Source organism: Grammomys surdaster, unplaced genomic scaffold (assembly GCF_004785775.1).
Source record: "Grammomys surdaster isolate TR1022 unplaced genomic scaffold, NIH_TR_1.0 126176, whole genome shotgun sequence".
Taxonomy (NCBI): Eukaryota; Metazoa; Chordata; class Mammalia; order Rodentia; family Muridae; genus Grammomys; species Grammomys surdaster.
The window spans coordinates 3,087,782-3,104,581 of NW_021620983.1; the positions used below are offsets into that span (position 1 = coordinate 3,087,782).

Below are 16,800 nucleotides of genomic sequence, written 5' to 3' on the forward strand. Positions count from 1 at the left end.
CAGGAGCAGGAGCAGGAGCAGGAGCAGGAGCAGGAGCAGGAGCAGGAGCAGGAGCAGGAGCAGGAGCAGGAGCAGGAGCAGGAGCAGGAGCAGGAGCAGGAGGAGGAGCAGGAGCAGGAGCAGGAGCAGGAGCAAGAGCAGGAGGAGCAGGAAGAGCAGGAGCAGGAGGTGCAGGAGCAGGAGGAGCAGGAGCAAGAGCAGGAGGAGCAGGAGAAGGAGCAGGAGGAGGAACAGGAGGAGCAGGAGCAAGAGCAGGAGGAGCAGGAAGAGCAGCAGCAGGAGGAGCAGGAGCAGGAGGAGCAGGAGCAAGAGCAGGAGGAGCAGGAGGAGCAGGAGGAGCAGGAGGAGGGCAAGGGGCAGGGGCAGGGGCAGGGGCAGAGCCACCACCTTCCTAGTGGCTTTGCATAAGGGCAGGTGCCTCCGTGTGTAGCCCTGGAGATCTGTACCTTTTCTTCCCAGTTTAAAAAAAAATGCCATCTGGGGCTGGAAGACAGCTTAGTCAGTCAGGTACTTGCTTTGGAAGCGTGCGGACCAGAGTTCAACCTCAGCACCACTTAAAAATAGCTGGCTATGGTGGTGCTGCCTGTCACCCCAGCACTGGGGGGAGACAGGCAGGTCCTTGGGGATTGCTGGCCAGCCAGCGTAGCCTACGTGTCAAGATCTAACTTCTAGTGAGAGACTTTGTCTCAAAAAATGAGGTTCAAGATTGACCTCTGGTATACACACACACACACACACACACACACATATATACATACACATACACACAGTCTCACACACACATACTCGCACACAAACATACACATACAAATACATACACACACTCATATATACACACACACACACACACTCACACATACATACATATACACACTCTGCACCTACATGTGCGAACTTGCATACACACTCATACTCACACACATTCATATACCCACACACTCATATACACATACACACTCACCTACACCCATACACATACACTCACACACACACATATACACACATACATGTATTTACAGACACACACACTCATACACACATACATTCACACACACTCACATACACACATATACACATACATACATATACTGACCCACACTCATACACATATACACAGCCTGAACCTACATGGGAGAACATGCACACACACTCATACTCACACCCATTCACATACCCACACACTCATACACATATTTACCTATACCCATATACATACACTCACATACACACACATATACATATTCATAGACACACATACACATACACACACCCCTGCACCCACACATGGGAACATGCAGACACACTCCGATGTACACATGCACACCACACATACACAGACATATCTGAAACATGCCTGTTTGGTAAGCAACCAGCATATGCTAATAAGCAACCAGGTGGCGTTCTGAGACCTGAGCTTCTAAGCTGGACGCGCGTCAGAGAGAGCTTCCTGGTGTTGAATTAGGTGCCCGTTTAAGCTCCCTTGCTTCTTCCATTTTTATGACATTAGGCAGACTATGATGCTTCCGGAATTCTCTGAAGGGAGTTACAGTTCCTCTGTCCTTTTTTTCCCCTTAAAAATCTAGGGTTTTATAAGCAGGATCCACAAAAGCTCACGAGTTTGGAGAGAATTTTCTTTATGCTGTAAAGGTGCAGGATTGTCTTTCTTATTTATCAAAGCCACAGCTATTATTGTGTGTATAACTAAAGTTTTCTGGCGACTCTGGCAGTCTTGACAGGCCGGGCTTGAGGTCCTGACACACCAATTAGAGAGAGGACTGAGAGGGAAGAGCAGAGGGAGGGGACTTTTCAATGTGTCCCCAGTGGGAAGAAGAGCATGTGAAAGAGGCCAGTGAGCTCGCCTGTCTTTGGGTCCCGACAGGAGTTTTGGGTCTAAACAGAGGAACACTGGGCTGTAACTATGCAGCCCTGGTCACAGCTCAGTCTGGTTACCTCTCTCTCAGGCCAGGTTCCACAGGAGGTCTGAAGAAGTTACTGTTGAGTGCACCAATCGGTTCCCACAGAGTAATGGCTTCTGCCGAGGGTGCGGCTGAATGCCCTCATTGGTGCCGACCTCCCTGGGGGACTGTGTGTCCTTTGTGGGTTTCTCTTGGAATCCAAGGTGGCTGCAGGCTCAGGACAATGATGTCTCTGTGCCTTTAGTCTCTGAGGTCATCGAGATAGGTGAGGCGTACAGACACTCTTTAAGTGTGCAGTGCCTACGTGCAGAGCCAAGCAGGCTTCTGAGCCGAAGTGAAGGAGAGGCCAGGCTGAGAGGTCAGGCTTCCGTCCTGCCTTTCGCCAGCTTGTGGCTCAGGGGTGGAATCTGCTTAGAAAAACAGTTTCCAGGTGCCTGGTACGCTCATAACGCATTATTCATATTTGATTGCTTAAAAATTCCAAGGGGCAGTCTTGATGTTTGCTTCCAAACTGTTTATGAAGTAGAGTTTGTAAAATAAGCTAGCCAGAGCGTGGGAGAGTCAAAGCAGGAAGCTTCCGGCGAGGTTCTTATAAAGTCGTGTAGGCGTGTTGGATGTGCTCCTCCACACAGAGTTGTGAAACTATTCATGTACAGAAATTTTCTATGCATTAGAACAATTTTGCAAGGGCCAATGGGAAGGATGGAAAAGCAGAATACATTCCATGCATTCTATGTAGTCACAATAAAGCCACAAGTCTAGAATGCTATTAATTAGTTTTAATTAGCCCTAATTAGCAATTTTTTTACATACAAATTTTGAAAAGAATCATTACAGTGTAAGTGTCAAAATACAGGGAGGGTCCTGGCCACTCTAGTTGGGCCTCAGAGGCAGACATTACCAAGAACAGTAGGGGAATTTAGATCTGACGTCATCTTCTTGTCATTCTAGAAAATCATCTGGTTATCATTTCAAAAGTGGGGTGAAGAGAGGGTTGAACCCTACTATGTACTCACAGAGGACCTAGGTACAAGCCACCCTGTCAAGACTGTAGATGTAAATAGCTCTAAATAGTTCCATCCGTTTAGCACATTTTCACCCAAAGAGTACGCACATCAAAAGCTGGCTATACTAAGTGGAGGGAGGGCTCAGCCAGCAAATTACACAATGTATTTCTTTTAGTGATACAGTATTTTCCCAAGAACACTGCAACTTCTTTTGTCCTCTACACAAGACAGTTGCGATCTTGCTGCCTGCAAAGTTACGAACCAGTCTTCTGTCTTCGAAAAGTGATTCAATGTAACTGAAGAGCTCATTTCCCTGAGCTTAGTAGTAGTTTGATTATAGCATCCCCTGTTTACATAAGCCACTCCTGTCCTGCTGTCCTTTGAACGTGTTGCCTGTGTTGGAAACTTAATATTCAGTGTTGCAGTGGGGTCGGGCTCCCTAGGAAGACATGGGCATGGCGAGTCAGTGATGGAGAGACCTCACTCCCGGATTCCTGGGCTAGTGGTCTTGCTGCAGAACCAGGCTCGCTGGGGCTTGGTGGCTCTGGCTCATGGGGCGGAAGTCTCCATGTTATGACGCAGCACTAAGGCACTCAACAGCTCACACCTCCGTGTGCTTAGCCCCCTGCTTCTAGAATCAAGACCTAAGAAATTACCCAGCCTGTGGGGCTTGGTTGCAAGAGCAGCAAGTGGACAGAGATACTGTTGGTTCTCATTGCCTGGGTGTCCAGGAAGATCATTTAGGAACTGGCTCTTCAGCTCTGTGCTCTTACATTCTTGGTTACCTCCTCCAAAGGGAGGAACCTATCTGTGATTCTCTTGGCAGCAGTAGACTTGCAGACTCCCCAAGTTCTGTTAATAGCTTGTTGCCACTGTAAATGCCCCAGCCTGAGTATGCTCAATTCTCTGAAAGTTTTCGTATCCCCCAGGATGTAACTGAAAACAAACTTCCTATCCCTCCCCCCCTTTCTCCAAGACAGGGTTTCTCTGTGTAACTCTGTTGTCCTGGAATTCATTCTGGAGGTGAGGCCACCAGGCTGGCCTAAAACTCACAGGGATCTCCCTGCCTCTGCCTCTTCAAGTGTTGGAACCACTCTTAGTCTCCTTCTGCCACCTTCTTTACCATAATCAGTGCTGTCTTTAACATCAGAGGTCATGGCAGCCTCTGTCTTTGAGAAGGAACTCCAGCTGGGAGTGGCTGCTCATGTTCTTAATTCCAGCATTTAGCAGACTGAAGCAAGAGGGTTTCTGTGAGTCTGAGGCCAGCCTGGGCTACTTAGGGAGACCCTGTCTAAAAAGAAGGAAGGAGAAAGGGAGGAAAAGGTTGCAGTTACACATGGTCTTCCATTGGCTACAAGAAGGTCACCTTTTCCCCCCACCCCCTGATCCCTAACCCCTGACCTCTGACCCCTGACCCCCCCACTCCAGCCTTCCTGCCTCTGTTACTGGCAGTCAGTGCGGTGACTTCACAGTCTGGAACCTCCACAGAAAACTTCTGCTCTGCCATTCACAGTTGACTGAAACTGGACGGTTCTTTTTGAGGGCCAATGAATCTACATCCTTTAACTTACTTTCTCCCTCCTTCCTTCCCTTCCTCCCTTTCTATTGTCTGTCTGTCTGTCTGTCTGTCTACATGAATGGCTTTTTGACTAGTACTTCAGCCAGCCTGGAATATAGATCCCTTTGTGAGATGGGGGATTGCATTTGTGCACTTGAACGTGACCCTGCGTCTTTCCCACACCATCATGCCCCCAGGAAGAATCCCTGGGCCACGAGTTGTCATGATACTTTACATTCATCCACAGGTTACAAGTGTTCCCTTTCTCTGAACCTTTGGCCGTTTATCTCTGGACCTTGGTCATGATGTCCCTAGCATGTGGAAGGCTGTCTGCTACGCTGTGGTTTTGATTTACATTTCCCCCATAACTAGTGGGGTTGAGCATGTTTTTTTTATATTCATTGGTCATTTGTATGTCTTCTTGCATCTGTGGCATTTAGAGAGTTCTGGTGACTGACTTAAATGTGGAGGGTCAAAGCGTTATGTTGTAATAGGTATACAGCCACCAGAGAAGGAACCGTAAATGTTGTGCTTAAGGGCATGCTCAGATTAGACCACCTTTCCCGGGAACATGGGCTGTATACTGCCCATAATCATTACAAAGGCTCCTCTGAATGGTGATTCAGAAAAGACACTCCCGTAACCCGGTGAAGGAATGGCGGGCAAGCTCACACCTTGTGTCCCGATTAGCTGGAGCGTTTAATACTAAATCTGAAGATGCTGAATAACCTTGAACCTCTTCCACAGAGAGACGGGGAGCTTCCAACGTCAAAGAAAAAACGCCAGTCAGGGGAGAAGATCATGTACACCCTGGTCTCAGTCCCACACGGAAATGATATCGCGTCCCTTTTTGAACTTGATGCCACAACTCTGCAGAGAGCTGACTGCCTGGTGCCGAGGTAAAAAGAAAGATGAATACAGAATAAGAAATCAGTGAGTGAAAAGTTAGGCTGAGAAGATGTTTCTTTGAATAGCTTCCCCAATAGGTAGGGAATGAAAATATTGATACAAGTTTTACAGTGGAAGAGACCATGAGTGAAGGAAATGCTCCCAAAACATTCTGACTCTCTCAGGTGAACACGCTGACATAGCTTATTTTATTCATATAAATAATTAAAACATAAAGGAGCAAAGGAGTTCTGAAAAATTTATTAGAATCATTTATTTACCCGAGTGGCTTTTGGTCACAGCAATGAGAAGTAATTTAATAGCATTTTAAGTCTAAATTTTGTTTCCTTCGGTGTCAGGTTCCCACTTGGTTCATTTACTTGTTCATGTTGTTAGTGGCCCAGCTAAGAAGCATCTGTTGGCTGTCAGTTACAAGGCAGGCCTGGCCCTGGGCATCAAAAGGAGAAACAGGGTCACTGGACCAATACACATGTGAACTGAGGTTGATTTAGAACTTGTGGGTCACAACCAGTGCCCTAAGCCAGATCTGGTCATCTGTGTTCATTATGCTAATTAAAGGAGCCAAATCAGATGTGAAAAAGCAGAAAAGGAGATTTAGTCAGTGTAGCCACACTGGGAAGCGGAGAGGCAAGCGTCTCCATGTGGCCTGTAAAAACTTAATGAAGTGCTTCAACCTCTTGGGGTTAGGTTAGACCAGAGGGTGTAGAAAATGGCCTCTCCAAGGAAAGACGGGGTGGACTGAGTGGTTCTCATCGTAGATGAACATTTTAGGCAAGCAGAAGTAGGAGATAGAATCGGCTTGAAAAATTCTAGGAGGCTTCTGGCTTGCAATGAGGTCAGTGCAGTGGGACCTAGGTGAGAGGGAGGGGCATGGAAAGAGTCAGCCAGGGCTCCATGTAGAGAGTTATTGGGTTTTTTAGTGTGAATGTGAATATTTTTGTTAAACTTTTATCATTTCCCTAGACACATGGAGTCTTGCCCGTGTTGTTAGGCCAACTGGGGTGGTTCTAATTAGGCTGTGATGAGACAGTTGGGCCTGGCTGATGGTGGTGGTTAGCTGGGGGAACCACACAAAAATGCAGACACACTTCTTCAGTGTTGTACAGGTTCCATTATTACCTTGTTCGTGAGGGGAGCTGCTAACCAGTGACCTGATATGAGCCCACCTCTCCTGCCCACTTGCCCACCAACGTAGCCTGTGAAGAGATGACCTCTGCTGCTTTGGCTAAACATCTGCTTTCTTGTATGGGGATCTTGATCATAACTCTGACTTAATTCATTTTAGATCTAAGTCAGCAAAAATGGGGTCTATCTATCTTGAGTTCAGTGTAGGCGAATTTGTTTAAGGAAATGTCGAGAACCCACGGTCAGGTACATAGACCCACCAAAAGGTTATGAAGTCTCGCTATGCCAGAGTGTTAGCTACTGATGTTCAGAGCGGTTGACATTCTTTTCTGTGTTGAGGAGGATTTTCGTCAATATGGATTCAGCTGTCATTCACTGCTGAATAACAAAACTCTTACACTAACCACTCTTACATCCTCATCTGAAATCTTCAAATGCTTTGTGTCTGCCAAGCCTCATGTCAAATTCTTCATAACTATTGTCTGGCTTCAAGGTGGGTAACTCTCAGAGGTCAGAGGTCAGAGGTCAGAAGCTGAGTTAGAGCAGCCCTTCTCAGACTGGCCCAGAAAAATCTGAGGAGTGGTCTGGGTCGTTCTGAGAGTAGTGAAGTCAGTCTTGGGGTGCGATGTGGGTATGAAGGGGATACCATGACCAAGGCAACTTGTAAAGGAAAGCATTTAATTTGGGGATTCATGGTCCCAGAGGGTTGAAGTCCGTGACCATCATGGTGGGGAGCGTGGGAGCAGGCAGGCATGGTGCAGTAGCTGTGGCTGAGAGCTTTCATGTTGGGAGGGAGAGGGAGGAGGAAGGGGAGGGGGAGAGAAAGAGGGAGGGAGAGGGATGGGGAGAAGGAGAGTGAGGGGGAGGGAGAGGAACAGGGGAAGAGGAAAAAGGGAAAGACACAAAAGGACATGGTTTATGGCATGAGGTCTGGGCTAGAAGTTCAAGCAGCTCACTGCTCAAACACGTCTTGGAAATGTACCTGTCGACCTGCTCAGAACTATTTATTTATTTAGCTGCCGTGAGATAGGCCTTCAATGCCCTCAGCAGCTCCGTGACACACTGACCATGCTCCAAGTGTCTGATTGTGGATCAGTGAGGTCTTAGGATTTGCATTTTTGAAAGGTTTCCGATGAGACCGATGACTCAGGAAGTGAAGCTGTGTGCGCCAAAGCAGCCTGAATCTACCGACTACTTCTTATTCCAGATGGATCCAGAGACGGTTGCTAGTCTAAGACACTTAGTGTCCATATCACAGATGGGTCTGTTGAGTATGTCAATATGTGAAGGGTTTTAATGAACAGTTACTATTCTCTCTCTCTCTCTCTCTCTCTCTCTCTCTCTCTCTCTCTCTGTGTGTGTGTGTGTGTGTGTATGTGTGTATGTGTGTGTGTGTGTGTCAGAGCACAGCTTTGTGCTGCAGTAATTATTTAAACAGCTGCTGGTCAAGCCGAGAGGTGGCTCTGCCTAGCTCAGCCACCATGTTCCACTCCGGAGGCCACATGTGCACCGCAGCTAGAAATAGCCAGCCAGAAACACCACCCACCCCTGCCACCCATAAGACACCAGCGTGGGAGATGGCTTTGCCAATCTTCTATGCTGTCTCCGCAAGGCTGGGCATTGCCCAGACCATCCCGCCATCCATGCGGGCCCGGTAGAAAAATGAGACTCTAATGCTTAAAGATTAATCAAAGGCTTATATATTTGGTAATGATCAATAACAAGATGTCCACTCAATCAGAGGTATAACCCAATACCCAACCTAGATATACCAACTACCTACCTTTGACTGCAGGAGACACATCTGCCTCCATGTTCCTCTCTGCCCTCTGAGCCATCTCACCAGACCTACATGTTTTCGTGTCTCTTGCTTTCAGGAACTCCTACGTGCGGTTACGGCACTTGTGCACCAACACCTGGGTGACGAGCACCAGCATCCCCATAGACACAGAGGAAGAGAGGCCAGTCATGTTGAAAGTAAGTGTGGTTGGGGATTTAGAGGACACTGAGAGTTCACCAGGTCTCTGACCCATGGGGGGGCTGCAGCAGGGCTGTGGGTCAGGAGGGAGAGATGCAGATATCAGAAAGACACAACAAGAGGATTCCAGGCGCATCTTCTCTACTTGGAAGTACTTGAGGCAGAGGGAGGGAGTGTGAAAGAGACTCTCCCAGTGGAGGAAATGGGTGTGGTGAGCCATCTCATCCCTGAAGCCTTTCCTTGGGGATGCTGTGTTCAGGAGTTAGCGTTTCTCTATCCCATCCATCCCCATCCAGTGAATCTTGGTACTGAGGACTGTGGTCTCCAGACCATGAAGTTTAATGCAAATACACATTGCAGATTGGGACCTGCCAGACCAAGGAAGACAAAGAAGCCTTTGCCATCGTATGTGTCCCACTGTCTGAGGTCCGAGACTTGGACTTTGCCAACGACGCCAACAAAGTGCTGGCTACCACGGTGAAGAAGCTGGAGAACGGCAGCATCACTCAGAATGAGAGGAGGTGAGAGTCTTTCAACTGTGACTCTGAGTCATTAAGAATCAACTGTTGACCTGGGTTTGCGGTCTTAGCACTCAGGAGGTGGAAGCTGGAGGATCAGGAGTTCAAGGTTATCCTCTGCTACGTAGCAAGCTCAAGCCAGCCTGGGCTACACAAACCCTTGTCTCTTAAAACTAATAATAATAATAATAAAAATCATCTAAAGCCCCAAACAAACAAACAGCGCCACCACTACCACACACACAAACAACACACACACACACACACACACACACACAAATAACACACACACACAAAGTCAATTCTTACGGTAAAGCAGATAGCTCTAACAGAACATTTAGAATATTCTCCATAGTAGCAGCCTCACATCAGATGATGCTCAGCAGTGAAGAATTCTTGCCAGCACAGACACCTGATGGCTCACAATGACCTTTAATTCTAGGTCCAAGGGACCTGGCGCCCTCCTCTGGCCATCACAGGTACTACACTCACATGCACGTACATACAGAAACACACACAGATAAATAAAAATAAAAAAAAAACCCAAATCTAAAAATGTCTGGTGGCATGCTTACTTTTTTCATTTTATCTTGGCTCGAAAATGGATGGCTTTAATTTCTCTCTTATTTTAAAAGCTTTTAGAGATCACATGACGATACTTGAATTGATATTTAGATTTTGAGTTTTCTGGTCAGTTTTATGCATAACACATTTTCATATGCTTCCTGCCTGTGCCACTCACCCAGAGAAACTGGGTTCTTGATTCCTAACTTACTTATTTTTAAATATGTGAGAAAAAGGATTATGACTGCTAGAAATCAGTACATCTCCACTTTATATCAGCTTTGTTAGGCACAGTGATTCTAAAAACCCAAGCCTTCATGTAATCTTTCAATAGATAGTCCCATGTTGCCCAAAGGAAATGGAGGTTAAACTCTACCTGGGTAAAATCACATAACTAGTGAGTGGGGGATCTAGTCACATGACTGACGGTTGGTGCTTCTTGTGGCTTCATGGTATAGACTCCTTCTTCCTCTCTTTGTGATACGTCACTGCAGACTATGAATCTGAACAGTAAGGAGCTATTTCTTGAGTCTCTGGCCATGCACACCGGAGCTCTCACCTACAGCCACGGAGACGATAAGTCCCTAGGGAAACAGTCCAGCCAGGAATGATATTGTCAGAGAAACAGATGCTGTGGCTCACTGGTTCATTCCTCAGTTGGAGATTCTTGAACATTTGTCAAAAAGAAGCCCAGAACACAGGGCAAAAATGTCCAGCCTTGTCCTAAACAACCCCAAACTGAAGGCCATCCATGTTTGTCATAGTTGAAGAATCAAACTGTACTATGTTTATACAGTGGAGTACCATACAGCCAGGAACAGAAATGAACTATACATGTGTGTGATGGCATAGATGAACCTAACAAGCTCTGGATTGGATTGGATAGGGAGGAAACAGAATGGATATGCTGGCCATAACGCTCTGAGTGTTCTGTCACTAAATGCATACATTCTAGATACATTGTATCTTACACCTTAGACATATCCCATACAATACAACTCTTATGTAAACATTGTTGCTATATTGAGAAGCAGTCAAATGGGTCTCAGCTTCCTGTCTGTTCTTACCACCCTTGTGGGAACCTGCATTTGACTCCTGTCCTTATACCCAGCCTGTGGTGGCCAATAAAGCAAGGCCAGAAGCAGAAACTGGCCACTCTTATAGCGACAGGTGATTGAAGGCCAGAGTCAGCTCACAGCAGAAATGGATCTTAGTGTTCAGATGGGGATGTTTCCTCTTGATGTATTGTCTCTGCCTGTCTCCCACGTTCACAGGAAGTTACCGCACCTCTCTGAGTCTTTAGGTAAATGTGAGTATCTCCTGAGTGAAGATTCTCATTCTGGGTGTTCAGCCCTTCTGGGTACCTCCTCCCACAGGCCATTTTTCTCTAGTTCCTGTCAGGGGGAACCTAGCTCCTCCAGATTTGCCTCAGGAGGACTGAGGACCAGAGTGACCCTGGATCACACCCCTTTAATCCCCCACCCCCACCCTGCCTGTCCCTCTGCTGCTTCAGTGAGAAACAACAATGAGGCTGAGCAGCCTGAGCATGGGGAGGTTGCATTTTCTGATGATGTCAACCCTCATTCTGATGCAGTCCATGCTGCCTGTCAGAGCATTGAGCGGGCTCTTAGTCCCTCAACTTTAGAATTCAATAGAAAATTCATTCTGAGAATAGCTGACAACCCTGACTTTTCCCCCTATGGAGACTACAGTTATTATTAGCTATTCTTTTTATTTGAAACCAAGGTCAAAGGCAGGATTTGAGAACACTGCAGGCCTGCCTCGGCGAGCCGAGCCATGTGGTTGGATCTCTCCTCTCTCTCTCCTGTGAGTTACCAGGAATTGACTCTGTGGGTGCAGCTCCTGTGTCAGGCTTCATCTTCCTCAGCCTTAGAGATTTTCATTTGAATTTCCTGGTTGTATACTACATGACTGTGCCAAGAAAACAGAGTTTTAGGAGTGTGTCATAGGGAAGGAAGGGGGCCTGAGTTGTCATCAACTGCTATGTGGAGCCCAAGAAGGTGCCACACTTCTTACAGTCTCTGAGGGACTTGCTTTGTCCACAGAGGGTCCTCTGTTAAAGCTCCTCAGAGATGCAGCTAATTCAGTGAGACTGAGCACTTGATCTGTACCAGGAACTGGGCAGGCAGCATGTGCTCTGGGGTGCTGCAAAGGTAAAGGCTGTCGTACTCACCTCTTCATGCAGCTCGGGACCTGGAGCACGGCTCAGTCGCAGAGTGTTTATCCAGTCAACCTGAGGCCATGCCAGACTTGCTTCTTTTAGCGGGTAATATTTAGAAAACGGCGCCCGGTCCGGCTTGTTCCCAGGCAGCTGCCATGTTCCCGCTAATCCTCAGCTCTCACTGGGGCTCTGGCTAGCTAGGTGTGCAGTCTCTGGAACCCACAAGATGCCAGTGTGGTGGCTGGCTCTGCCAATGCACCACACTGTCTACAATGCTTGGCTGAGGTCAGACCATTCCCACTATGCCCGCGGTACCTGGTAGAATAAAGACTCTTAATGCTAAAAGATTATCGAGTAGATTTATATATTTATAAGTGTTCAATTAACAAGATGCCCTCACAATTAGAATTGTTGCCCAATTATCTAACCTAGATATTATAACTACCTTAGACTGCTAGAGACACGCGTATGTCCTCAGCCATCTTCTCTCCTCCTCCACCTCTTTCTCTCTCTCCTCCCCTTGCTCACTCTGCCTACCTTTCATACTACCCATTGACTGAGCTTTATTGCAAATGCAGTGGGAAAATATCCCACTACAGCTTCTAAACCCAGCACCTTAAGAAGAGCACCGTGTCTTTATGCAATGAACAGAGCTGAGCGGTGGTTCTTATAAACATGTCATGTAAACTGTGATGCATCCCTCTCTCCCTCCCTCTCTCCCTTTCTCCCTCCCTCCTTCTTCCCTCCTTGGTCCCCCTCTCCTCTCCTCTCTTCAACTCCTTCCTCCCCTTCCCTCCCATGCCCAAGGAGTCCTTGAACTCTCTGTACCCAATAATGACCGTGACCTCTTTAACTTACTTTTCTCTTTATAATCTGCTTTTATAAATCTCTGTTTGCTGTTATCTGTATCCCTTTGATACTGCCTTCTAATTGCATGGAGGTGATTTTCCATATACTTCCATTTCTCAGATTTCTGCTGGTTGTTGGCTCACCCATCACCCTTCATTCACATCTACCACTTTGAATTATGTTCTCTTACGGTAATTGCTTTCTCTGCTGAGGACTGACAACAGACTCATTTAAATGTCACATAGAATGGCTTAGTTACTTGGGTTTTATTAGCGATGAGTCAGCCTTCTGATTTCTAGCATGATGGCTGTCTTTCTTAACGTCAGTTTTCTGTGTGCTTTGTGAGTTAGTTATGCAGGCTTCTCTTGGGTGAACAGTACTGCCTTTTCTCTCGGTGCTCATTCATTTTCTATCTGCTGTGGCATGGCCTCCACCTGACCCCTTCCTACCAGGCCACATCGGGTATGATGTTGAGTCTCCTGTGGTAAGGAGGAGGCATGTGAGTCATGTGATCACAGGTAGGGCGGTTCCTTCTGTGTGCTTCCTGTCCCTTCAGTACCTGCCTAACTATAGCCCACACGGGGCTCTGAATTTCCGAAGCTCTACAATGGGGCCTCTGTCTGTACCTTCAAAGTTTTGTTTTTCCAGAGTCAGGGTTTCTCCATGTAGCCGGGGGTGTCCTGGAACTCCCTCTTGCTCTGTAGACCAGGCTGGCCTAGAACTCAGAGCTCCACCTGCCTCTGTCACCTGAGTGCTGGGATTGAAGGTATGTGCCATTTGCTGCTCCTGATTCTTTCTTTGTTCTTAACCCGTGCAGCCGTTTATATTTTTCAGGTGTGTGTAAATAATTTATTTAATATTTAAAATGCATGATATATATTTTAAAATACATAATATATGTTTTATCTAACTTTGCTAAATCTGACAAGAAGTCTGTTGCATGGCTTTTCTTAGGAGTCTGTGACAAGACAGCTACTCATCTCTGATAGGGAACTGATATCAGACCTAAATAACGATTCCTGCCAATCTCAATTATCATGTTTATACACTATGTATGTATATTTTATATATTATGTATATATAAAACACACACACATATATGTATGTTACATATATAATATATAAATATAATAACATTAATATAAATATAGTATATATTTCTATTAATAGTATATATTATATATTTATATTAATATAAATATAATAACATTAATTAATATCTATAGACATGATTTTATATAATATATATAAAATAATGTTCTTCTCATTATCCCATTAAGCATTAAGTAATTCCTATTTTAAGAATAATTGAGAGTCATGACAAAGATGAACCTTTTGTTTTTCATGTCTAAACACCCAATTCCAGTTATGTTCAGCAAGAGACAAGATTTAGGTTTGAGCTGAACGTACACTGAGCAGAGAACCACTCGGCCTCAGGCTCACTCCAGCCTGCCGATGTCTCCTGGTGTCCGAGGGTTGTTTTAAGAACAGTGTTTGGAAGATATTAACTCATAGTTGTGTTCTCTCCCCAGCCCATTGGTCTTTGAGACTCACAGGATTTTATTTAATAACTGTTTGCAAATAATTGATAAGAGTTGGAATTGGAGTTGAGGGTGTGTGTGGGGGGAAATACTGTGAGAATTATATTTTGTTGATTAAATGTTTAAAAAGAGTTTGACTTTCTTAGTGATTTAGTTCTTAGACTTAATATTGAATGGTCTAAAATTGTCACGATCTTTTTTTGTGTGTGTGTGTGATAGGTTTGTGACAAAGTTGTTGGAAGACCTCATTTTCTTTGTGGCCGACGTGACCAACAACGGACAGGACGTTCTGGATGTGATCATCACCAAGCCAAACCGGGAACGGCAAAAACTAATGAGGGAACAGAATATACTGGCACAGGTGAGTTGCCTAACGAGCCAGATTTTCGTATTTTCTGTTCTGAGTCACGGTATCAGAGAAATTTTTGTATCAGTTGTGCTGTGCTGCGTAACAAACGACACCTACAGACCTATTTCAGCTTCTGTGAGTTTTAAGTGTGAGAGCTGCTTCTGTGGGTCGGTACTTGCTCAGGGCATTCTCAGAGGGACTCTCAAGGTGTTAAGTGTGGTGGCGACTGTCATCTCAAGGATGGACTGAGAGGAGATCTACTTCGAAGATTGCTCGTAGAGCTTAGTACAAGTCTGCCTCCAGACAAGGCACTGCCTCCCCGTGAAGGTTAGTGTTAGCTGTACTTGACGGACACTTGGGAAATGGGCTGTTGAGGCTGCCTATAGGTTAATAGATGTTGGAAGACTCATTTTGACTGTAGGCCATCCACCCCCTGGGTGGAGATCTGAGACTGTAAAGTGGAGAAAGGTCTGAGCACAGCATCGCTGTTCTGACATTGGCCGTGCACACACAGTGAAAGCCGCTGGCTCAAGCTCCTGCCGTGCCCTCTTCACCGTGATGAGCTTTAGTCTCCACAGGAAGATGGTTCCCCTTAAACGTGAGGGATCCAGAGAGCGGGGAGAGACCCAGACTCAGCTATGGAGTCTCTAAGACATTATCACAGATGTCACTATATCAGTCAGTTCTGTGCGATTGGCTAAAAGCAATTTTATAATCACTGTCAGAGAGAATTCCACAGGGACACGGAGGGTGGACAGGAGTTAGGGACCATTAGGGGCCAGCTTAGAGGCATTTACCACATATCCCCAAATGCCCAGTGTGGTCAGAGCCTCTCCAGAAACTGCCTTGGAAGAACTTGTGACTAGAATTTCTGGGTGACTTTGGAACCATTCCACCTTGTACTGGCTGGTTTTGTGTGTCAACTTGACACAAGCTGGAGTTATCACAAAGAAAGGAGCCTCCCTTGAGGAAATGCCTCCATGAGATCCAGCTGTAAGGCATTTTCTCAATTAGTGATCAAGGGGGGAGGGCCCATTGTGGGTGGTACCATTCCTGGCGTGGTGGTCCTGAGGGTTCTATAAGAAAGCAAGCTGAGCAAGCCAGGAGAAGCAAGCCAGTACGCAACATCCCTCCATGGCCTCTGCATCAGCTCCTGCTTCCTGACCTGCTTGAGTTCTAGTCCTGACTTCCTTTGGTGATGAACAGCAATGTGGAAGTGTAAGATGAATCAACCCTTTCCTCTCCAACTTGCTTCCTGGTCATGATGTTTTTTGCAGGAATAGACACCCTGACTAAGACACACCTACACCTGTTCTGTCTGCTCTAGGAAGGCATGGGAGTCTGGTCCAGAACTCTCAAGTGCACAACACACCAGTGAATTAATTTGCTTCCTAGTAACGTGCACATGGACATTCTTGCAGTTACACGTTTTTTATTGTTTTATTAATATATCAAATTATATGTATATAAATATAATAAATGATGATTAAAATAATTAGCTTTTGTATTAACTACGTATGGCCTCAAGGAAAAGCCTTAAACACATACCAATCATAGCACTAATTAACATTAATTAATATTCCATGCTGAGTTGGGAAAGGAAAACTGAAGACATAGTGTGATTGAGATCCACAGAATGTATTAAAAGTGTTTTTAAGAAATAAAGCTCACAGGTCTCAGGGACAAAGTCTTTCTGACAGCAGTAAATTGTTTTCAGAAAGCATTTGATTTCAGGGACTTTTAGGACTTTGAGTGAATTACGAATATATTTAACTGCTGTGCCCAACTTTTTATTTCATAATATAAATCCAGAATAATTCAAGGTCTAGGGAACATAAAATTCTTCTTTTCAAAAATAATTTTTTGAGAACTTCATACATAAACACTGACTGCATTTATCTTACTTCTGCCCAACCTCTCCTCTTCCAAGTTCTCTCTCCTCCAAATTCACGATTTCCCCTTTTATTATTATATGTATGTACATTTATATGTATACACAACCTGTGTGGGAACTGGTCCCTGGAGCAGGTACTGGCCACCTCAAGCTCTTCACTTGAGGGTGGGGTCATGTGGAATTTCCCTTATCCAAGTTCACACGTAAACTGTCTTTACACTGGTCTTGTTCAGGCAACTGAGTTCATCGGTCACACATAAAAGGCGCAATCTCACAGCAGATGCCCTTGCCTTCTGGCTCTTACAATCTTCCCACCTCCTCTTCCGTGATTTTCTGAGTCTTATGTGTAGGAGATATGTGCAGTTGTATTAATCAGACTTGGGCACCCCAAGGCCACGTAGTCTCTGTAT

The 16,800-nt window shown here is 45.7% G+C and overlaps 1 protein-coding gene across 2 annotated transcripts in view; it reads left to right on the forward strand.

Annotated features, from left to right (window-relative positions):
• Itpr2 (inositol 1,4,5-trisphosphate receptor type 2) overlaps positions 1-16,800 on the forward strand; it is a 384,041-nt gene that overhangs the window by 100,232 nt on the left and 267,009 nt on the right. For both annotated transcript variants that reach the window (XM_028757612.1, XM_028757613.1), the window contains exons 11-14: positions 5,229-5,380; positions 8,393-8,492; positions 8,854-9,014; positions 14,367-14,508. In XM_028757612.1, coding sequence (XP_028613445.1) covers positions 5,229-5,380; positions 8,393-8,492; positions 8,854-9,014; positions 14,367-14,508 — 555 coding nt within the window. The remainder of the gene's footprint in view (positions 1-5,228; positions 5,381-8,392; positions 8,493-8,853; positions 9,015-14,366; positions 14,509-16,800) is intronic.